The sequence below is a fragment of the Empidonax traillii genome, unplaced genomic scaffold (assembly GCF_003031625.1).
Source record: "Empidonax traillii isolate 1590-97213 ecotype Southwest subspecies unplaced genomic scaffold, ASM303162v1 scaffold17:size2698205, whole genome shotgun sequence".
NCBI lineage: Eukaryota > Metazoa > Chordata > Aves > Passeriformes > Tyrannidae > Empidonax > Empidonax traillii.
In genome coordinates this window covers 45,736-69,753 of record NW_020955210.1, presented here as the reverse complement: position 1 = coordinate 69,753, position 24,018 = coordinate 45,736, and the positions used below count along the sequence as shown (strand labels likewise).

Genomic DNA, 24,018 nt, shown 5'->3' with positions numbered 1-24,018 from the left:
TTAGTGTTAAAAACTTTCTGATGTTGTTAACTTTGTAGTAAACTTTGTAAAATAGCTAAAACTTCCTTTTCCTAAGCTTTGGCTGGAAAGAATAATTTGGATTTTCCTTTTTGTTTCAGCACTGTAGATGAGTATTCACCTCATCGAAAGGTAATGCCAACCTGATTGTTGCTGGTTGCTAGATAACTTACTATCTCACTTTCTTCCCCTTTGCCCGCTTCCCTCTCTTTTCTTGGCTTCTTAACTGAAAGTGACTGGTGGCCAAAAACATGACAGGGCACATCAGTGAGGTTAGACCTGCAATGCTGCTTAAAGAACTTTTTTCCTGTCAGTGCATCCTGTATGTCAGCTGTGTGAGCTAACCTGCAGTGGCTGTGACAATATGAGCATCTTAACGAGATGCTTTGAGATGTCTAAATTCAGGAGAGGCCCAGGAGTGTGTCCCCACCAAGCTAGAGAGATGTAGCAACCTGGGCAAACCAGTCTGAGCGCAGGCACTGTCACATATCCATTGACGTGGATGTCAAGTAAACAGAGCAAGGGGCAGATTTGTTGTGACAGGGACAGAGAAAAAGAGAGGAACATGAATCTGTCCATTTAACTGAAGGAAGAAGATGCAACCAGAGTTGGTGTACGCACTTCTCAGAGGTGAGTTGCTGTGCTCATCAATTTTACCGCGCTGAGGCTGAAGTGTGTAATAAGCTTAAAATGTTACTGCAAAAATGTGGAAGGCAGAACATGAGATTGTAGTGAAATTGCTAAGTAGGCTGATTGGTACATGAGAAACATATATAAGAGTAAATGTGTAAGAAACAGGCTTTGAACGTGACTACAGAAAATCTTGAATCATGCTGGCTGCTTAGCCTTAGCACGTCCTGCTTCCTGCAAAATCTCCGCCTTGGTCATTATTTAGTAAGGCAACTCCCAGTTTACTGGTCCAAGAAAGGGTGGGTAGATTTCCTATACAGGAACCTTTTGGCCAGACATATGGGTTGAATGCTGCGGTCTGTGAATTACTGCTTTGTAAAGGCCAAGGATGCAAAAAGTCACTGTTGTGTTTTTTTTCTTTCTTTCCCACTCCCTCACAGAATAAAACCTTTTTCCACCAGTTCAGTGTAAAGGAGAACTGGCTGCAGCACAGAGGAACCATGAATGAAACAGAAGAGAGTGAGTATAAATGAAAAAGTGGAGGAAAAACTCAAAAACTATGAAATTGTTTCTCAAGGGCCTCAATGTAAATATTTTTAAAGTTACATACAGCTTTTCTGCTGGACCTTAGGGACACAAAAGAAGAAATATTATGGCTGTGTAAGTTTAACTTCCTGCCTCCTGCTTTGCAATGGTTCAACAGTGCCATGGTATCTCAAAGAGGTTTTGCTCAGTCTGATTCCTCCAACACCGCTGTTCCAGAGCTGTGTGCCTCCCAGGTTTGCTGGCAGCCTGTCCAGGCTGCCATTATTTCTGCTCCATTTCATGCTCTTGGTCCCTTGACCTATATCGTGGTTGTGAAAGGTGAATGTATAAGCCTGTCATGTGTAATGGGCCAGGATCTACTAACTCTGGGAACGTGCCTTAGTTCCTTCTCTCCTTGAAAACATCTCCACTTGGAGTGCAAGATGCCACTTCACTTTAATCTCAGCCATTTCCCTTCATCACTACTAATACTATAATGCAGTGAGGCTGTCACCCTCCTGTAATGCCTGTGTGAGGAAGGAGGCAGAGAGGAGAACACTGTGTACACGAGCAGGGAACAAGCAGAAGGACCTCCTACCTGGCAGTCTCACCCTTTAACAGTTTATCTTTGTTTCTTACTAGGAACAAAACTCCGGAAGTTCACTTGAAGTCAGTATATTTTTAGTGCTCATTTGTGACAGAATAAAAACTGAGCTCCTTCAATGCCAAGTCTTCCTGCACAGTGCGTGCTGCTGATATACAGTTCTCTTTTTGTGTTTCAGATATAGGGGGGGTTTGAGGTTTACGTTATCAAGGCTGCTTCTAAAAATGTTATTACTGGGTGAGAACCCCCACAATCATTCTTCTTAAGCTGGACACAGCTTTGGGGTGTTTGGGAAGGAAAGTGTACTGGCTCCAGAGAGGGCACAAACCACGTGACCGTGGGGACAAGAAAGGCAGGGCCCAAAAAAGCCAGTTGTGACTGGTTAAATTGCTTTTATCTCAGTCCTTGAGATCGTGAGCCATAGACTGTGATGGGAGTGAAGGAATGAAATAGCAAACATGAAGTTGGAGGAGGGAGAGACAGATGCTGAGGTTGGAATCCAAGCCTGTGTGGTGGAGTGCTGTCCGACTGATGGGGCTTGTGGAGGATGGGTCTGTCCAAGCCGCACTATGCCACTTGATCAGAGGCATTTTGTCCCCTAATGAAATCATTACCGGGGGGGCTTGCAGTCCATGACCCCTTCCTCCCACTTGCATTCTCTCCTTCTCACAGGGTAGCAGCACAGGCTTCTGAAAAAGATGGCATGGTCCATCCCAATAGATACCACAGACAGGACTTTGGAAATGCGTGAGGGTGGTTTTGCTCAAGGACCTGACCTGTGCATTGATTTAGTTCAATGTTAAAGAAAGGATAGATCAACAGACCTTTTATAAATTAACATTGCTGTCATTGTCCCTTTGCAAATGGAAAAAGAGAAAGACATTTTCAAACCAATTCACTGTAAGCAAGTTGTGTCTCTGCATAGGATTTCAAATATTCCTGTCAGATTTTTTAGAATTTATTTTTCTACCTAGTAATTTAAAGTGCAATTTGATGTCTCTGTCTAGATGAGTTGTATCCACTCTGAAGAGAGATTCTGCTGTAGGATGAGCATCCAATTTACTGTCTGTCATCAGAGACAGGCTAAAAGAGAATTATAAAATCGAATGACTTTTCTTCCCCAAGGCTCAATGTTAAGTTCCTCCTTCATTCTCGTCTTCATTTTTGTTTTACTACAACAGAAAAAAAAAAAAAGATAGTTTTGAGGATAGAGTTCTTAAGTGCTTCTGGCGTGGCTTCTGTTAATGAAAGTACCCTGAAGCCATGAAGATTTGTAGGACAAGCAGAGCTGCATACATCTGCTAATAAAAATAATTTTAAAAAATGAAGCATTTCTGGAGAAGAAAAGTTTTATCCTATACTGGCATGGTAGCAGACTGTCTGCAATAAGAAGTGCTAGAGTAGAAAGAAACAGAAAGTTTAATTAAGCACTGACGTGAGTATGAAACCAAGATCTGTGATGATTCTGATCAGTAGATGTTGTAATTTTTGAAATATTTATGCAAGTCTGCAGCTCTATTTCTTCCCCTTTAAGTATGGTAGCTGAATTTCAAAAGCTAGCTACAGCAAATTTGGCAAAATATGTAAACCTAAAATTCTGGGAAGAGAGAGAGTACTTTCCTTTTGCAGCAGAAAAAAATATTAGCTGAGCTGATCACCATGTTACCGCTGGGAATCTCCCTCTCAGAGCCAAACCAACTCATGGACCTCAGTGGAAGTGATGAGCCCAGAGATTTTCTCCAAACCAATCTCTTCTATGTGTGCTGCTAGTGATTCAGGAAAAGAACTATCGGAATTAATTGCATTGCTAACTGGGCAGCCTCTGCTGCTGCTAAAATACTCTGGCAATGCAAGTAGTTTAGATGTGCAGACAGATAAGCTATCGGGAGTGGTTGAGTACTGGGGAGCACTGTTCTTGCTAAACCTCCTGTGCCAGGTGGAAGTGGAGGTCCAAAATAATTTCTGCATCAGATATGAAATGTACTGAAAGGACAGTGATTTATCTGAACTGAAAAGGAAGGGAGAAAAGATGGTGACAGTTGGGTTTGCAAAGGAGATGGTGGTGGAGGTTGTCTGTGACAAATCCTCACGGTAAGAGGTCTTCAATAGATATTGCTGTGGGAGTCTAAGTTTCCATTTGTTTGCCTCTCTCATTTCCCAGGGAGAGGAGGTGGGAAGGGGAAAAATGGTGATGTTTATGCTTGGTTTCATGTCCCTGTGTGCCAGGGTGCAGCAACAGTCCTTCCTGCAGCTGCAGCAGCCACACAGCTGAGCATGTCTTTCTTCCTTTGTGCAGTTTTCTGCCGTGTGTATATAACAGAGCACTCCTATGTCAGTGTGAAAGCTCAAGTATCCACTTCAGCTCAGGAGATACTGAAGATCGTGGCAGAAAAGATCCAGTACCCGGAGGAGGAGTTGGCACTGGTGACTGTCGCGTTCTCTGGTGGTAAATAACTTCCTCTGATTAATTACTTTCTAGTGCATCATGTAAGGAAGAGCTGATATTTTCTGATGCGAGAATGCAGCTGTTTCTGTATGGGCCCACAGCTGGATGGCCATGAGGAACAATGAGGAACTCCTTCCCAGAGAGTTGTTTCCATGGCAACAGCTCATTCTTGGGTACCATGGGATACGCATCTGCTGGCTGGGAAAGGGAGTGTAAAGAACTCTGTCTCTAGCAGTATTGCAAGGTTTTATATTTTCCCCACAGATGAATCTCCTACTTTGGACTTTAAATTAATTTTGAAGGCAATGAGCATGGTTTGCTTTAAAATTATGGAAGGGAATAGCAAATACTATATGCCTGTCTGTTTCCTCATTTACAGCATGAGTAACAAATATTATTCAGCAGAAAGGAGGAAGACTTAGATTTTCATAGTTGAGATGCTGAGAGCAATCTCAGCAATATTTTGTAAGCAGTCTTGCTTACAACTGACATCTTTTGCCTATTGTTTTAGTGTTTGTTGAACAAAAGGGCTTATTGTCTTTTTTAAGGAAGACTAGACTGATCATGAGCTGATACTAGGGACCAGACAAACCCCCAAGATTTTCTTTGATGTTTGGCAGGTCTCAATCTCATTGGTCATATTGTTTTGCTCATTGTGGTGTCTTTCAGAAGCAGTTTAAGTAGGTACATAGAAATGTGAAACTGTATCTATAAAAAGGATTAAGAGTGTAGAATAATCTGGCCATATTCTCAGCTGACATTATCTGATGTTGATCCCCTGAGACAAAAGATGCATCTTTAGAGTTATAGCACTCATTGCTACTTTGTCAGTCTAGTTAAATGAAATACACTCAAATGCTGGCTTGTCCTGTTTATTTATTCAAGTCAGAAGTGGAAGGTCACGTTTTTCTCCCCCTTGCTGAACTCAATTAAGTAACTGTATTTTTGAGGGCCCTGGAGTGGGTGGCAGGGAGCTGGTGCCCTGCTCTGGCTATTGAAAGCCTGGGTATGGAGCAGCCGTACAGGAGCATTACATATAGCTGTCCTGGTCAGCCAGGCTACATTATTTCCAGGCATACTCTTTTTACCCTCATGTGTGCCCAAACTTGCCTCCAGTGCATTTCACAGCACTACAAAATCACTGTGCTGCTGTTGTTTTTCAGGTCTTGCTCTCTTGTTCAAGAGCAGGGCAAGTTTTGCTCTGATAGTGATAAATCTGGTGCTAACTGCTTGCTTAGCTAGAGAAAACCAACAATTCATAAATAATGAAACACACTATTATCTTCAGACCACATTGGTTCCCAGAAAACAGTAATTAAAATGAAGGTACAGTTGGACTGTCATTTGTACATGACCATTGTAACCCCTAAAATGTTATTTAGTCATGTTGCCTGAATTAATTTGAAATACAACAATTTCAGTCACTTTCTTCTTTGACTCCTGTGCTGTGAGTAATAAACACCAACTAGCCACACTTTTTTTTTTTCCTTTGTTTTTTTGCTATTTGCATGACTCAGAACTCTTGTCTTCTGTTCACTGGGCAGCAGTATGAGCATTGGAGAACTCTTTTTTTTTGCACTCCAGTTATGGATGAGCAAGCCCCTTATTCGAAATTACCTTGAAAAATATAATGGTAATTCAGCATCAATGTATCTGTTTATCAATGTGAGCATGGATAAGAGGGAAAACTATCTGAAATTATGTTTTGCACTCAGACTCCTCCTATTCCTACTGCTCCCTTGTGGGCAATGCAAAGTCCAAGGTAGCTGTCAGCATGTTTGTGGTGTTGGCAGGTCTATCATGTGTCAGCCTCCAGAGGATTATTTGGAGCCCTCAGGAAAAGATAGTTTTCCTGGGGAAGTTTTTAAGCAGTGTTTTGGGTTTCGCTTTATTTTCCTCCATATTTTTCTCCAGTGCACCCAAGATTGCCCAGAGCTAAACCAGTACTCTGAAGTGGAGAAAAAAAGAGTTGTTTCTCTTTGCTATCAGTTTGGTGTGTCCTGTTCTTTTACTTAGATGTTTCCCACATTAATTATTCTGGGTCTAGAAGAATTTCTGTAAATACTGAGCTATAAAGGACTCCTCAGCTCTGCTCCGTGGGGTGAATTTCATGGTGTTGGTGTCCTTTAAAATTCTTTTCCTGTTGATGAGCTGTGGCTACTGCTGACATCTCCACCCCTGGTTTTGTCTGCCAGTGACATGCAATAGTTCAGTCTCTGGAGGCTGAGACACTCTGCTTCTAACAAAAATTACTACATTTACTGTAGATACACTGTGTTGCAATGAAATGTTCTATAAGGCATAGGAGGTTGGACTAGATGATTTAAGGGTTTATTTCTATTCTATCCTATGTGAAGTGCAGGTTGAAAGCAGAAGCAGGAAGTTTTTGTGCTCTATTCCGTCAGAGACATCTTGCCTTTATTGTGATCGAACAGCGGGGAGGTGATGGGTCCCACGGGACTGAATTTGACTGTTACCCTCTAAGAAATTGATGTGGTTTTACAAATACAAATAATTGTATGTTTTTTATCACATATAGCTTTTACTCCTGTTCTGAAACTTTTGTGTTTTGTTTGCTGTTTTACAGAAAAACAAGAACTACAACCAAATGACATGGCTATCTCAAAATCTTTGGAGTCATCCAGTCGTATGTTTGTCTACCGAAAAGATCTAAGTGATTCTTTGGTAAGGATCAGTGTTGTATACTTCCCATTTTTTATTTGTGTGACTCCAAATTATGAACTCAATATTCCTCTCAGAGGGCTTTTTCAATGCAGAATTTATTTCTTGCTTCCTTAGTAAAGCTTACTGAGCTGTTCTACACCTAAAAAACCCCTCTGTTGTTAGCAGCAGTGATTTGACTGAACAGTAATGGAATTTGCTCATCATTTTCAAATAGACCAAAGCTTCTGTACAGCTTAAATCTCAATCTACATCAGCCTGGAAAAGCTGATGTGTGTTTGTACAGAAATGGATGGGATGAGGATTATTCAGGGCTCTTGTGACTTTTCCCCTCCACCCTGTCTTGTGTGTCTGTAACACTTAAAGTGGCTGGTACACAAAGTGGTGGTCAAAGTCCATGGAATTACATGTAGAAATGGATGCTGTATGAGTTCCACCAAAATTACTGGGCATCAGTGTGACCTCAGTGTTGTGGCAGCCAAGTGGTCCGTCTGTGGCTGGCATGTGTCACTGGTGGTATGTCCTCTTTCCTTCCTTCAGTCTGTCTGTCTCTCCATCGTCTCACTGGGGCTGGGGAGGGGTGTGCGTGGAGAGGAAGCAAGTCTCTTTCATCCTTCCCTCTCTCTTCAGAAAAAGGGATCACAAACTTTCTCCCCGCTATGATTTCCCAAAACCCTAATGAGGCAGGCACAGTCTGGCACTGAGAGAATTGCTCTTTCAATAGCATTCTGCTAATTATGCAGACGTTTCAAGGAAAGAGCAGGAACTGTATCACAACTGACTGTTACGTGTTGTCAGTAGCTCTAGGATCTGTGCATTCATCCTCAGGATGAGAAATGTGTATTTACATTTTGTTGGATCAATGTGCCCCGAAGAGCTGACATTCCACTATCATTGTAATCTGTCATCCCCATTATCACCAGCGTTCAAGCCACTTTGGAAAATGTGAATATTAAGGGAACATTTCCAGTGCAGACAGGTGACAGCCAACCTAGTTTCATTAACTACTTAATAAAAATTGCAAAACTTGCTGTAACTGTCAGAAATTTAGCACCAAAGTAATGGCTTCACCGATAAGAATAATCTTTCATGTTGGCAGATGGTTCATGTGCCAAGTTTCAGCCTGATGAGGTTAAAAAACCCAGGAGAAGTGCAAAACTTTGAAAATCCAAGCTAATATTGGAAATGTCAAATGACCCTCAACACCACTAGTACCACTGCTCTCTACAGTAATATACTAAGTAACTTCTATGAATCAGGACATACAGTGTTTTTATTCTTTGTTGATTATGTTTGGGATAGATTAATCATAAAAAGTATGGATTTATGTTATTTGTAAAAGTGGATTGTAGGGTAAGTTGTGTGTATTTATTCTAAATCCGATGTATTTGCAGAATGATTCTGTTATCTTATAATTCAAAAATTTCCTTGTGTCTCAGTTCAGATTTTATTTTCTGATGTTTTCAGGGATTTTATTTTTATTATGCTATCTGCTTGGTCAGTGTTTTATATTCAAGCTTTAAAGAAAGAGAGAGAAGGAGAAGGCCTTCCTCTCCAATAGCAAACCATTGATTCTATTGACCTGTTTCTCATTTCAAGCTATTTATTAAACAGGTTGTAGCTCCTTGATTTTGATTAGTGGGAAAAAAAGCCCCTTAGAGTGTATTTAGAGAAGATGACTTATTCAGCTCTGTTTGGTACCTTAGTCCAATAGCAATTTCATTGCAGAACTTTTGGCATTTCCTGAGGATTTTTTTGCTCTTGGCTATTTATTTAGAATCCGTTTGCTGAAAATGAGGAACTGCAGCAAAGGTCTGTGAGGATTTTAGGAATCAACACCTGGGATCTTGCCTTAGAACTGACAAATTTTGACTGGAGCCTCTTCAATGCAATTCATGAGGTAAGAAGCACCTCATCCGCTTCCAGGTATATTACTGTCATAACAACATGATTGATTTGGCAACTCTCAGTAGTGGTGGGTGATCCAAGAGATGTGTTGCAATCCTTAATACTGAAAAAAATTGTCAGAGGTTTTTAACTTTCTTGTGTTAAGGCATCTCGTATGTTCACTGGTGGATTTTACTGGATTTGCCTCAAGAGAGTAAAAGACCACGGTTATTCTTCCAAAAACCATCTGTCTGAATATGTTGTGTTTGCAAAATGTCTTATGCACTTCATAGTGTTTCAGTACATACAGGACTCCACAAACAGTTGTCTTAGATACCACTTTATCCACAAAAGAATTGACAGTTTCAGCATTTTAGATGGTCACGTTACTGTTCTTGTTAGGCTTCAGTGAGATGAAAAATACTGGGCAGGCTTTACTAAAGAGGTAATGGCCCACTTCAGGGCCCATTGGGTTGTTTCAGTGACTTTGATAGGTTTTGGTGTAAGCTGCTCAGTAAAATACAGAGTTAACAGTAGAAAATGTCACTTGAAATTATCATTCACTGAAAAGTATGTAGGCTTTGTGACAAAACGAATGGGAAATTCCATTGATTCTCATCAGATGCTTTCCTTGATCTTTCATTTCAGGTTCTTTTATTCAAGTTAGACACTTTAAATTTGGAGCAGGCCAAATTTGGGGGGTTTTTTGCACAGAAATGAAGAACCCCACCTTTGTTGATGAAAAATTGGCTAATTTAGAAAAAAGTTTGAAGGGAAATTTTTAGACTCTGCAATGATCTGATATGGATTCTTTTTCATACTGTAACAGAAGGGATGAAATACAGAAAAAGATTGTTTATATCTTATACCTGGCTATACCAGAGGTGGAAGTGCAAGAAATCTTACAAGAAAAGCGCATCTTGCAGGACTTCCAGTCCACCTGCCTTCTGTAATAAGTCTCGCTAAGACAAAACTAAATCATTTGTGATTGGCTCATGGATAATGAAAAAATAGTCATTTGTGACCAGATCTTGTTTCAAAAACGTGCTTCTAAATAATTTATAGTTCATTTACATTTAAATTGTTTTTATATCCCTAATGATGCTGTCAATATCTTCCAGCAAGAGCTGATATACTTCACGTTCAGCAGACAGGGCAACGCTGAAAACACCGAGAATCTCAGTCTTCTGCTTCAAAGATGCAATGAGGTCCAGCTTTGGGTTGCCACCGAGATACTCCTCTGTAGCCAGCTCTGCAAACGTGTACAGCTAGTCAAAAAGTTCATCAAGATTGCTGCCCAGTAAGTGACTAAAGTTGCAACAAAAATCCTTGAATTCACATGCTTTATTTGGGGAGGAGTAGGTGCAAAAGCAATGAAAGAAAACTAATTTGTCATCCTGTGTTTTCTTAGTGTAGTAAGCATACCTAGATAAAACAGTCCCTAAAATAACAACAGCAATCACTGGCCAAAACTAGACATGGCAGATTATATGCTGCTCAAAGCTTTCCCTGCAGTTTAACTGCTGTATCTGCAGTGTCAGCTACAACATCCCTGGTGGTGCAGAGATAGCTCCTTTCTTAGCCAAGATAACCTAAGGACCATTTGACAGAACTATTTGAGCAGCAAAACAGTCATTTACCAAAAACTACCCAGAAACCAAAAAACTGTTGAAAGCCCTACCTCTAGAGAGGAATTTAACTGCAATAAGCTGTTGCCCCTTCTAATCTTCTCTGGAATACTTTATATATAGGAGGGATGGGTTTCTTATTTTATTAGATTCAGCAGCCTATTCTTCCACTGTTATGGAATAGTACTACACCTTGCAAAAGAATACAAATATATACTATTCTCAGAGAGTTCTTTTCTCTGTAATCACTCTGTCTTAGTAACCAAGGAAATGGAGCAATTTAACTATGTGCAACCATCCTCCTCGCATCTCTCTCCACTTGCTGGTCTTCTACAATATTTGAGTATGTGTGTTCATGGAAAACGTGTAATTTGTTCCCTTCATCGACTGGTTTGATTTAATTTGCAAGGCACTTACATACAAAGGACTGTTCTCTGCCAAAGCAGGGCCATTGGAGAAATTAATTCTTCTAATCTAATCTAGTGTAACTCATAAATGTGATCTGATTTAGTTTGCGAGTTGTATAGTATCCAGTAATATGTTCATTTTATGCCATATTGATGGGCAAGTTTGGTCCAATTACATCAAAAACTACTTGATTCTGTGTGCCTTGCTTGCACCACAGTAGCAATTATTTGCATCCCAGGAAAAATGTCATGTCTGTCCCACATGAATAAGGACATATTTGTCACCAGATAAAAATGTTTCTCTGTTTGAATTGATTCCGTCCTGTTATGTGAAAAGCCAAAGTTATGGATATTAAATACAGTTGTCAGTTGACAGGGTCTCCAAGTGTACTGCAGAAGCAGCCATCATTGTAGCAGGTAGATGATAACATGAGGGTGTAGGTTTCTCGGGATTTTTTTTTTATTAATCTGAAAAGCTGCTTTCTAAAAGAACACATTATCAGATCTCATCTGTTCTGGAAGAGTTGATGAAAGAGGAACAATTAGGGTGGAAGGATGGTGGGCTAAGCACAGGACGCTCATCATGAGGCAGAAGCCAAGCAGCCCTGCTGTTTTGTTTATGACTTAAGGCAGAGAGAGAGAGAACTGTGAACAGCTCTGGCTGCTCCCTATTCTCTGCTCCCAGATTCTACCAGGAATTTTTGTCTATGATTTTCCTCCTGTCAAGAGAGCACCAGGACTAAGATTTTGTGTTCAACATCTGTGTGCCTCACTGTTCAGGAATGCCTGAAGAAAACGGAAGGCTTTTACACAAGTGTGTCAATACATAAAAGGAAAAAGTTTTCGAAACACAAATACATATGCTTCTGTTGAAGAGTAGTCTAAAAGAGAAAACAAATGATTAATTAAAGAACATGAATTAGCATGTTTTTAGAAATTAATATCCTGAGGTGTTACAGAAGCAAGTCAGCATAGGGTCAGAATAAACAGATGACAGCAGCAGCCTTCTTGCTCACTAAGCAGTGGCTCACTCTAAAAGACATACCTTCTCTCTACAGCTTGCTGTGAGAACTGGGCCCACCCAATTGACAGATTATGCAGGCTGCATTGGACACCTTCCTTGTTTTGAAATGAATTGCCTTTGGGAGCTGTCTGACTTTAATGATAAAAGGACTCTAAGCAACAAAGTTAGGATTAACTTTAAGACAGCTGAAGTGAAGTGAGAAATACACCATCTCAAGAAAGTACACAGTGATAACTGCTGGCTTTATAAAACTTGTAACAAGTGCTGGTGATTTTCCAGGCTAAGGCCTTGGCATGTACTTTTCCCTGATGATAAATCCCAGTGGAGACAGTGGGTTCATTCATACTTAAAATTATTTTGAAAGAAGTTTCTCACTCTCACATGCAAATGCGCATGTATATTTATAGTGGTCTTGAAAACTCTGCACGAGAAAGGGGAATCTTTTTGTTTGAAAAGGACTCAATATTTCAGGATGTCAGATTTCCTAATGGACTGCAAAATGGACTAGAAATAAGCATGGTCTAATTGTATATAGTAAAATGTCAAAGAATAGAGGTATCAAGCAAATTCCTTGGGGACCTGGACTGGAACCAGTACTAGCCACAACTAATTTAGGGGAATATGTAAATCGAACATTAATCAGATTTTCAGACAATAAAAATGATGAAGGATTGCAAATGCTTTGAAGGATAGGAAAAAAACGAATTATCTAAGGAGTCTAGTGGCATGTGCAAACAACAGTAGGATAAGATTTAATTTAGATAGATGCCAAGTAATTCAGCTATGGAATGCTAATACTGAGCTGAAGAAATAAATGCATGATTGTAAAGAACAGTACTCTGACAGAGGTCCTTGGGTGATAATGGATGACAAATTAAAAGGACAAAATGTGATGCTGTTTCAAATAAATAATTTGCTGTTTGTTTTATGCTTGCTTAAGAGGAAGGTGTAAGAACTTTGAGCCAAAACAGTAATTCTGTTTCTCCTTCCCTCCCCACTGTCTCACTTGATGAGAAAGTAGTGAAGAAGGAAACACATAAGTTAAAATAAGTTACAAAGAATTCAATGAAGGATAATAACAATATGGAAAAGCAGATTGCAGGCCATGACCACAAAGAGAAATTGAACAAACCAGTGATGTACAATTTACAGAGAAGATTAAAAAGGGGAGGAAAATATTTATTATACAACAGAATAGAGGTCAGGGAATTATTCTGTATGGTAAAGGACAGCTGGGAGTAACTTGAACATTGAAAAGGGAAAATTACTTTTGACAGCAAAGGGAAAAAAATAACCTTCCATCAACAGGGTTGATGAAACACTAGAATGTTTTCTAAAAAACTTCCTAGAGACCCCATCACCTAGACTGCAGGTGGTTATGAGAGGACATTTAATGAATTCGTTATGTGGAAGATGATTGTATGTTAGTGCTGAGGGTTGAAATGAGACTCAGTAACCTAGGATACCTGTGCATTCCATTTATCTCTGATTCTGAGTACAAAACAAAAAATCATATTTTTATTCCTCAGCTGTAAAGCCCAAAGAAATCTGAATTCATTCTTTGCTATTGTTATGGGTCTCAACACTGCATCTGTCAGCCGGCTGTCTCAGACCTGGGAGGTAAGACGCATCTTTGTATCTTTTAGACACCATCAAAACCATTTCTCACAAAGGTTGCATACTGGTGAATCACCTTGTTTTTCTAATTATTGGTTTTTCATGATGAAATCAAACATGGAGTGAGTGTTGGTGGAAAAAATTCTCTGTGAATGTAAACCTTAGATACATAGCTGTTAAAAAAAACCCTAAATGTGTCCCTCCAGAGTTTAAAATAAGAATAGAACATGGAGGCCTTATCCGCTTAAAATAACTCGTGTAAATTATCTTAGCATTTTAAGTATGTGTCAAAACAGAAAGTCTTACAAAGGTGGCTCCAAACAATTACTTTCTTATGGAATAGTTTAATTAAAAACATCCATCAAAGTTGAAATAAACCCTCTTTAATTCTCCTATATCAGCTCTATTGCAGCTGCTCATCTTGAACTACAAAGTTAGGAAATGGACCACGTATAAGGAGCATACTGGAGAACAGAGATTATTTGCTGAAGAAGCTAGACAGGGTATGGGTGTGTTTAGAGGAGGGTCCCACTGGGATCTGTATTTATATTGTGGATTTTTTGTTTCTATCCAAATAGTATCCATATTGAGTTGCAATATCCATACTGAGTCGTAGTATCTGCAAGCTTACTGTGTATCTGCTGATGAACCGAAACTGGGAAAGGAGTAATTGAGTGCAATGGGGTGAAGCCTTATCCCTTCTTCATGCCCTCAACTCCACAAGTGGGCAGTATTCAAAAAATATCAATCATCTGTAATACAAAATGACAGAGAAGGGCTGTTACCTACTGGCTTGAAGACACTCTTGAGCACCAACAGCTGAAACCAAATGGCCTCTAGAGACTTAGAAACCTAACACTGTCCAGAGCAGTCTTCCCCTTCAGCTGAAGCCACGCCTATGGAATCATAACTCATATGTCTGTGGCTTTGACATGCAGAGAAACAAGGACAGTGGCTGTTTACAGGGACTCAGGCAAGTAAGAGCTAACTTTAAATAAGAGATAAAGTAAAAGTTTTAGAGAAAAATACATACCTGAGGACAATGATACAGAAACCCTTTGTCTCTGATATTTCTGAAACACCTCTCTAGGGAACATTTGCCCTGGCCTGCTGTTACAGGTTGCCTTCGTCCCATTTCTCTGGGCTTTGGTAGGAGAGTGGAAGAGACCAAATATTGTATCAGACACTCAGTGGCAACAGTGTAGATCTCTCTGGCACAGAGAAATGCAAAATTTGCCTTGTGCTGAGACCTCTGGAGATCATGTGCTACCAGTGGACTTCTCTCAGGAAGAACGGAAAATGTTGCTTGTCAGAACAAAGAGTGCATCTGCATATGTATCATTGTAAATATGTCATGTTTCTGGGTGTAAAATATTTATGAAGTCACATGCTTTTTTTTTTTTAATTATTATTTGTAAAACTTCATTGCACTGGAAATTTCAAAAGCAGAAGGTTATTTGCATTGGTGATGTGACTTCTAGAAAGTAGAGCAATGTTTATAAATTAATTATAATTACTTACACATGTAAATGAAACAACCTAAATTTAAGGAGCCATTAAGACACTAAATTGTATTGGCTCCACACTTGAATTCTTAAACAGTAGTATGCTCCCAAGCATTTTCTTCTACTTTTCTTTTTTTACGATATCCAGTGTTTTAATAAACCTAACTTTCCCTGATCAAAGATACAAAAAATGCAATTGCAATTCTGTGTGCAGTTATTTTGGCATTTTAGTCATACAGCACATCCACTTAATCTAATTGTTCTAAATCTCTTTTCTCATGATAGTGTTACTGGGGCTGTCAGGATCTAAGGACAAAGACAAGACAGGACTTGTACTAAGAGGGGATATCTTTAACTAGACTAACTAATATAGTTGGAAAAAAATAAACAGGTTTTAAGGTACACACACCATTCTTCCAGTCTGAAATAGCAGTAGCAAAATTCAAATTGTAAAACATTGCTTTGAGTGTAATAGGGTGAATCCATTAAAACACCTTAGAAAGGAAGTGGATGCTTGTGGAGTAGAGCAGGTGTTGGCATGTGGGGCATGATGGTAGTTTGTGTCTGGGCTCCCTTAGAAAGTGCTTTATGCACCTCCCTGTGGGATTAGGATGAGATACCAGAGGTAGAGTAATCAGTTTGTTAAGGAGAGTTCTCTCTGGCACTAGTATGTGGCAGTAATCCTGGCCAGCACTGGGGTGGTGTATCAAACAGCACTGAGCATGATGCCTGTTAATTTCTAGAACCCGTGTTTTAGGGGAACGTTGATTGCAGAAAATTATTTAACCAGGATGTGATCACAATTCCTGAATTCTCAGCCCGTGTTACTGCTTCCAGCTAGATATGGATATTCAGATAATATTCAGCAGGCATGAAAGCTAGGGAAGAAAATAAAACCAGATACTAACAAGCAGTTTCCATAAAAGAAGGATGCAGGGTCCCCGAGGCAAAGCTGCAGGGCCCAGTGCCTCACTGGCATTGCACTGAACATGGTCTGTAATTAGGGCTCTGGGAGCTGAGGAGCAGAGGTTAACTGCCTGTTGGTACTTTTAGCAGGCACTTCACCCATGGCAGTCTCATGGAAAAAAAAAAATGCCTCAGCATTTTTCTGCCTAAATCAACTTATCTTTTCCCCTCTCCCACCCCTCCCTCTTTATCTGTTTTTCCCACTTCAGAAAATTCCTGGGAAGTTCAAGAAACTTTTCACTGAACTTGAAAGTTTGACGGTAAGTACCGCGCTGACAGCAGAAGAGCATTGGTTGCTTTACTTGCCTTCTTTCTTCCTAGTTTATTTGGAATCTGCCTGTTACTGTCTAGAGCTGGAACTTGTCATGTCAGATCCATGATTTGCCAAAGGCTACGTGGCTCTCCAGAGCTCTAGAGGTGGTCTCCAAACACAAAAAGGAAGGAGGCTGTATTCCTGGCAGTTGGAGAAAGGGCAGAGAGAGGCAAATGTAGTACCAGCTCCCCAGCATCAATTTGGAAGCTCTTCTTTTGCTCTGGTAGTTTATTAGCCTTTATCTGAAGCAACATGCTGCAGATCAGGAGAAAAAGAGGACAGCTGAAGTTTTAAAAAGCAAATGTCAAAATCTGAGGTGAAGGGTCTTTGTCAGCATTATCAAAGCTGAATAAACAGAATGTTTCCTCTGGCTGTCATGGAAGTGGATGGGTGGTGAGATCACTGCCTGGCATGGAGAACATGAGATCCAGCCTTTAACAGCTTCCATGCTTCTATACTTGGAGTTTGTAGTAAATGAATGTGTTTTGAAGATTCTGTGTGAGCTGGTGTGCGAAAATATTCATTTATATGGGAAATTGAGATGAGTTTTAAATTGCCTGTACAATGCCACTGAAACACACTCTCTTATTTTTTTTATTTTATATTTTTGCTGCTGTTTGGTATTGTTTGGGGTTTTTTTTAAAGAGGAAATTAATCAGCAATACATTCTGGAATACATTACTTGCTAGATAGTAAGAGATTTTGCTAATAGAAATTTGTGGGGAAATTACAGAGCAGTCCAAGTGAATCTGTTCTGCAGCTTGCTCCCATTTTAGCACTGCTTCATCTAGAGGAACATAATTGCTTTTGTTCCTTTCACTGTTTATGTTTCCTGTTCAGTTTAGCATGTCACCTAGCTTAGAAAACCTTGAGCTACCTTGTTTCCCAAAGAGATCTTTTATATCTAAATCGTGTTCAGATCATAAGCCCGTAATGGATTTAGAATTGCTCTTTTTATAGCCTATTGATTTTTCTCTCTATTACTCAAATGGTTTTGTAGGACCCTTCTCTGAATCACAAAGCTTACAGAGATGCATTCAAGAAAATGAAATCTCCGAAAATCCCCTTCATGCCCTTACTTCTGAAAGGTAATGTTAAAGCTTGGCTGCTCTCTGTTGTCATTAATTAAAATAAATGAAAGGTGCTTTTTCCTTCAGGTGGTCTTAAGATAAGTATGTGACAGATATAATGGTATTTACAAGATAGCACTTGGTCTGGATAATAAGCAACTTCTTTTTTAAGACAGGAGGAAGATGGCAATTTTCACACAGATTTTCAAACTTCATATTGTCCTGTCAGGTGGGGATAGAGCTGTGTGCCATTGCTTTGGCCACATCTTCCTCAGTGGGGAAGTGAGACCTTGCAAGCCCCTAAATGGAGCTGCACCAGTGGCTTCAGTCATGCTGCTACTCTGTCATGCCTATTCAGAGGTGCCTCCCTGCTTCTCTTGGGTGACCCTATCTCGTGTCACCCTGAAGGCAGAACCTGCCCTGTCTGTCCTGAGAGGGGATTTTCAAGTCTCTTGTAGATATGAAAGAGATAAATAAAAATCTTACTATCTAAAGTTATTTTAAAAAAAAATCTATTAAAATAAAGTGCAACTACTTGCTAATGCAGTGAGCTGGGCAGCTTATTAAGTGGCAAGTGTTTCAAATTTTCCATTGTCTTGGGGTCATTAATTATTAATTGCCTTGTCTTTGAACATGGCAAATTCATTTGTTTGTTCCTGTATTTTGAAAGTGTTCTCTTTAGACTGTGTATCCCAACCCGCTGTTGCTGCTGCTGTAAAATGTTTGCAGGCAGTTCTCCAGATCAGTCGGTGACAGTTCGGGAGCCATCAGCCCCTCTCTGCACACATCAAAGCAGTTTGCATTAATTCAGATGGATACAATTATTGAGGCTTCAAAATCAATATTTTTCAGGTGATCTGGAGTATGTCTTGACTGCAAACAAGGGCAGCAAATATAAACTAGTCACTTACAGCAATGATGTCTGCGCAGCACTACAGTATGGTGTCTAAGAACATGCACCTAAGCAACATTTGTGTCTTTAACATGTATTTGAGAAAGCAAGGAGATTTTGAAATTATTGCAGTAATTTCCTTTGGTACAGTGGTCCATAAGGAGATGTTGCCAAGGTTGGTGATTCCCAAAGCATTGCACAGTACAAAGGACTTCATATCAAACGTCTTTGTATTAAGGTCATTTCCAAGACCAGTAAAATAGGCATGGATAGCATAGAAAACATTAGTAACTCAACAAATTACTGTATTTCAACACAAGAGGAACAAAAGTCGTTTCAGTTAAAAAAATGAATATTCTTCAATTATGAAAAATAACTTCAGAGTGCCCTTTTAAAAGTTAATTAAATTTAAATGCAGAGCTCTCATAGCATACAGATACAGCTTTTGAAAATCAGGCAGATTTTTCAAATGTGTAATAAAATACTGTGATATACCCTTACAACCTAGTTCAGATACAATTTTCTGCTCCAGTGAATTTATCTAGACTCTTAGTTGTTGGCTGCAAAGCAAATTTCTGTTCCTTCTGCCCTCAGAGATATACACATTGCTTTCACTGACTTAAAAAGCTGTGTGGAAATTTCTGCTTCCAGTATAAGTTTTTCATTAGAAGTGATGGACAGTTTTTAACTGCATTGATAATGCCTGTGTCCTGAAGTTGTATCCTTTCTGTGTCCCTTTCCCTGGGAGCCCCAAAGCAGCCCAGCAGAGGAGGTGTAGAGGGTTCTGCTCCCTCCTTTCCCTCTGATTTTTAGGATGCTGCAGAGGGACAGAAAGGTGCTGGAGGCATCACCAGCACAGGCTGTGCTTCCTGCACTTGCTCAGGAGGGCCAGCTGGACTCTTGTGGCCAGGCTGGCATCTTGCCTGCCCCAGGCAGACCCCAACCCAGTTGCCTTGGGGGCACAGGAGCTCTCCATCACCCCTCAGAAGAGTCCCAGCCCCAGGTTTCCACCAGCATATGAAGCCCTTAGCATTTCAATTCCAAGCAATTACAAAATGCCTCTCAGGCACAAAGTGAGTCTTTGAAACCCAAGGAAATAAATCAGGTGGGCTCTTTTGGGGGAGGGTGAAGATAGGGATGGGTGAAGAGTGTGTGTACGCGTAGGGGGAGGGGGGTTACAAAGCTCTTCCACCATCTGCTGTGGGTTTCCAATCCTGAAATCCCCCAAAACCATGGGTCCATGTGGACATCAGAGGGAATCCTGGAGATGAGCACAGGAGAAATGCTGAGATGCACAGACTGGTAGGCTGGAGGTTTGCACCTCTGCTCAGAGGGAGATGTCCTGTTTACTGTGTGCAGTTCTCCTGCTGGCAGACAAAACCTGTGACTTCTTTTAAGAAGTAGTGGCATTGGAGTGCCATCTCATTACAACAGCACTGACTCCTCCTGTCACTCCTGGGTACCCACACATCCAGGAGAGAGCTGATAGGGGCATGGTGGTGGTGCTCCTGCTAGTATTTTCAGTAATTTGGAAGTGCACTACTGGAGTCAGATTTGTCCCCATGGGGAATCTGTTCGTGGTCTTTGTATTTCATGCCCAAGATAGTTCTAATTTCTGTCCTAATATGCATTAGAAAAATAGAGAAAATTACCTCAACCTACTGTTTTAATTGTAGTCTTACCTTGGCAACATTTATTTTGCCTGATACTCTCTCCCCCCACACCCCTCCAGATCATTACACTGTGTTCAGTTCTCTTCCTGGAGTTAAATATAGACCTTTTCCTTTTCCTCTGACCTTTTTGTTGCCTTCACAAATTCTCTCCCAACTACACTGTGTACAAGTGTTTTTCCCCAGCCATAACACTTTGGTTTAGTGCCTTGTGTTTAACCTCTCTGGCTACCCATTGCTGTAGCCCATGTCTCTGGGGAGGATTTCAGAGTCAGTGTCCGACAGGGAGAGATGAAGGAGTGTCAGAGCCAACTCCAGCATCTGGTAGCTCTGCCCCCATGGAGCTCTGGGCTCAGGGACTGACCAGCTCCAGCCCAGGCACAGCCATGGGCAACATGTCCGGACCAGTGCCACCGTGTGTGGAGAGTTGCCATGCCCTGCAGGGCCATCCCTCTGGATGCCTTCTCCTGCTCCCAACCATCCCCTGTATGTTATGCACCCTGGAAGTAACACAGACCAGGTTTAATAAGAAATCCATGCTCCCTTTTGAAAATACTCTTGTTGCAATGTGTATCAAGTGTTGTTGTCTAATAATCTCTGCATGTCATCATTAAACCAGACTTTTATTCACTGTTATATGGTATTGTGTCAATCTTTAATGGGATACTTTTTTTTTTTAATCTTTTTTGTTGCTGTTTAGTCATTTTATTGCTTTGCATTAAACAAAAACCATGAAAAGTAATTATTTTTCCTTTATTTTATTTTTCAGATGTAACATTCATCCATGAAGGAAATAAAACATTTCTGGATAACCTTGTTAATTTTGAAAAGCTGGTAAGCTAATTTTGTCCTTCCTGTTTTTTGAAAGAGTCACGTTCTATTCTTCCCTGTCCCTTTCCTTATCTTGTAAGACTAAAAGGTTTTCTTCTGGATCAATCGGGAAGAAAAAAGGGTAAAAAAGAGCAAGCATGATAAAACAGTTGTCAGTCTATCTCCCCTGCCCTTTTCCTCTGCTCCTCTTTTTTTTTTGTTCCTTCCTCCTCCACTTCTGTGTAAAATGTCTAAGTTAGAAATGGCCATCGTGCAGTCCACTCATTTTTTTACTGAGTGAGATCAATTCCTTTGCACCACCTCGTGGACTATTTCTTATCAGTTAAGTTCTCCTGCTTCAGCTTTCTCTGAATTACATTTCATTCCTTTTTGTTCTCAAGGCTTCTGTAGTCTCTCACTTAAGAAAAGGTTCCTCTAGTTTATCACCTGACACTGGTATGGTAATTCCAGGGATTTTGAATGAAAGAGAAGTTTTTTGATCTAGGTTAGATGATAAAGAAAATAATGCCTGAAATATGAATTAAACTGACGGTAAATATCACTATTTTAACTTTTATGCATAAGGGCACTTACTGAAATTGTATCTTTGGCCACATTCACTCTAGACATCATATGACATCTACTCTGGTAACTCTGGTATAATGTTACTGATAGAGGTTTGATTTCCCATTTGCCTTTTTTTTTTTTTTCTTTTTTTTGATAATATTTTCATGGCACAAAGCCAAAGTCTGTATATCTGAACAGTGGTGGAGTAGAGAAATTTCGATTTTTTTGGTGGTGAAGATGGTGGTGGTGGTTTGTTTGGGTTTTTTGTTTGTTTGTTTGTTTGTGTTTTTTGGTTTTTTTTTTTTGTTGTTGTTGTTGTTTTTTTTATTATCCTGTAGTATTTGATCAAGAAACCAAAATGGTTTTTTCCCAGTTGCTCTAGCTATGACATGGGACTGTTAGTCCAGATGGCTGTGCCTGGTGAATTCTTCCCAACTATTTTCTCCATGTGTTTATAGTTGTTTGAGAATGAACATGCAACCATGGAGTTATTCATGAACCAGATGATGAACTTATTTTCCCATCTTATCATAATGTACATTGTCTTTCAACTTGCAAGCAGATGTAGACTTTGACTTTTGAACCTGAGCTCCATTTTTTTTTGTATTTTCTATTTGATTTCTGTACCTTTTCTTGTTGCAGAATTTAGGAGAACACTGATTTGCATTTAACGAAAGGTTTTCTTGTCCCAAGTCCATTAACTGTTTGACCTTTAGGTGTTTGCATAAAACTCATTAACATGTTCTTCTTCATTGCCTCTTGGAAGTACATCCAATTAACATGTAAATTAAACTAGCCCTTGATGCACAATAATTGTTACTAAAATCCCCCCACTGGCCCACATATTTGTTTAGTGAATATGTAGGATCTAATTCTTGTTTCAGTCTTAGCCAGAACTTGTTTGTTTGTTTGTTTATTTGTTAGTTTGTTGTTTAATCATGTATATGGTTAATGTATGCTGGGCTTGCTGGGTAAGAATTCCTGTCCTTCCTGTCACCATTATGTCTCCAGAGGCAGTGAGAGCTTTGCTAATTGACTTCAGTGAGCCAGGATTTCACCTTTTCCATTCAAATGGATAATGGGCATTTTAAATGGCAGGGGGGGAGAGTCTGAGGTGATGGTCGTGGGGTAAGGGTTATTCAGATTGACACTTCCTCCAAATTATTAGTCAGATCACGCTCTCAGAAAGAGCTGTCTCATGCAGCCCTGTGTACATATGAATGCAGGCAATAGTGCAAGCTTAGGAAGTAGGGGCTTAGGGAAGATTTAAATATCAGTGTAGTGGAAACTCAGGCAGTACACTGGTATTACACTGGCTCATTTGAATGTTAAGGGATTTAGTCAATGGGCATGAACTAACAAGGTGCATCACACATGATCACATATACATCAGGCCATGTTTCTTTTCCAATTATAAGGGCTTTGTCCCAAAGAACAATGTCTTCCTTGGTGTTCTGCACTGAACACTGAAGTGCCGAGCACTTTCTGGCCTTTGCTGAGAAAAATTAGGATTGACATTGACTCCTGCTGGGTTTGGATCAAACCACTGAACCTCACCTGCAGATTTGCTGTTGCAGAAAAAGAAAAAAAGAATTATTCTACCATAGCAGATTACTGCTTTGGGGAAGGAACTTACTCACTGTATAAATTAGTAGAATTTCTACTTATGAATATCAATGCGAAGATCGTTTCTCATGTCTCCATTTGGATCACTGTTTTGAAATACTTCATTTTTGCATTAAACATCTCGTCTGAAGGAGGACTCGTCAGTTTGAACCATTTTTTTTTTCAACTGTTAGTTGGTTTAATAAAAGATCTTATTTCTCCCTACAGTCCCTCCCTGCTTCTTTTATATTCTTAGACCTCAACAATCCTACCGTGACTGAATTTGATTTGACATGATGTGATTGCAGTGGAGACAAAGTTAATTCAAAATATAAAGAAGAGAATTTGCAAAGAGAAGAAAATGAAATGATCTTTTGTCTCAGGAATGTTACCTAGCTTTAGTGAAAAGTGAAGAGATTGTGGTGGCTTATTTAACTCCATTTTGGGTAAAATCTACTCTACAGTAGCATTAGATTGATTTTTAGTACCATACTTACTTCTTCAACTGAATCTGAAGGAATAAATGAAAATATGATCTTATGTGTTACATCTCAAGGTATTTTTGTGATATTTTCTGAGCTGCTTCACTGAAAGGTAGTTTCTTCAGGTTTTTCTCTCCAGTCAGCCACCAGCCATATCTTAGCAATGACATGTCTTACCCACACTTCAGCAAACTCTAATACAGGTCAGTGGCCATTACCCTTTTCCATAGCACCAGCTTACCTAGTGCCTTCATCTGTAAGGACTGTGTACTGCAGCTGAGGGTTCTCAACCCCCCCCCCCCCCGAGTATCTATGCAACCCCCAATCTTGAGTTTTTGCTGTCTCCAGTTAAAGCTGTGCAAATAATCCTAGGTAGCTGGTATGCTGAAAGACCAGAAGACATGTGTGTTATTCATCACACTAACAGTATGCACGCACCTGTTTAAATGGTCAGGAGATAGCATTTGCTTCTGCAGATACATTGGCTGATTTTCTGTATCACTTTTGGATCCCAGAGAGCTGAAAACAGAGAGAAATTCTTAATTAGCTACTAAAGCTGGGAGATGGGATTCTGCTTGAAGTGTTCCACAAAGAGGTTCTTCTCTTACCAGAGCATCATTTCCAGAAGGCAGTCTTGGGATGGACCCTCACAGTGACTGACTACAAAGAA

The 24,018-nt window shown here is 40.0% G+C and overlaps 1 protein-coding gene across 1 annotated transcript in view; it reads left to right on the top strand.

Annotated features, from left to right (window-relative positions):
* The window catches only part of RAPGEF5 (Rap guanine nucleotide exchange factor 5), a 167,013-nt gene that overhangs the window by 134,561 nt on the left and 8,434 nt on the right, over positions 1-24,018 (top strand). The window contains exons 15-24 of the mRNA XM_027895735.1: positions 120-150; positions 1,089-1,167; positions 4,074-4,223; positions 6,811-6,908; positions 8,683-8,805; positions 9,914-10,092; positions 13,381-13,471; positions 16,149-16,199; positions 17,253-17,340; positions 20,654-20,718. Of these exons, the coding sequence (XP_027751536.1) occupies positions 120-150; positions 1,089-1,167; positions 4,074-4,223; positions 6,811-6,908; positions 8,683-8,805; positions 9,914-10,092; positions 13,381-13,471; positions 16,149-16,199; positions 17,253-17,340; positions 20,654-20,718 (955 nt within the window). The remainder of the gene's footprint in view (positions 1-119; positions 151-1,088; positions 1,168-4,073; positions 4,224-6,810; positions 6,909-8,682; positions 8,806-9,913; positions 10,093-13,380; positions 13,472-16,148; positions 16,200-17,252; positions 17,341-20,653; positions 20,719-24,018) is intronic.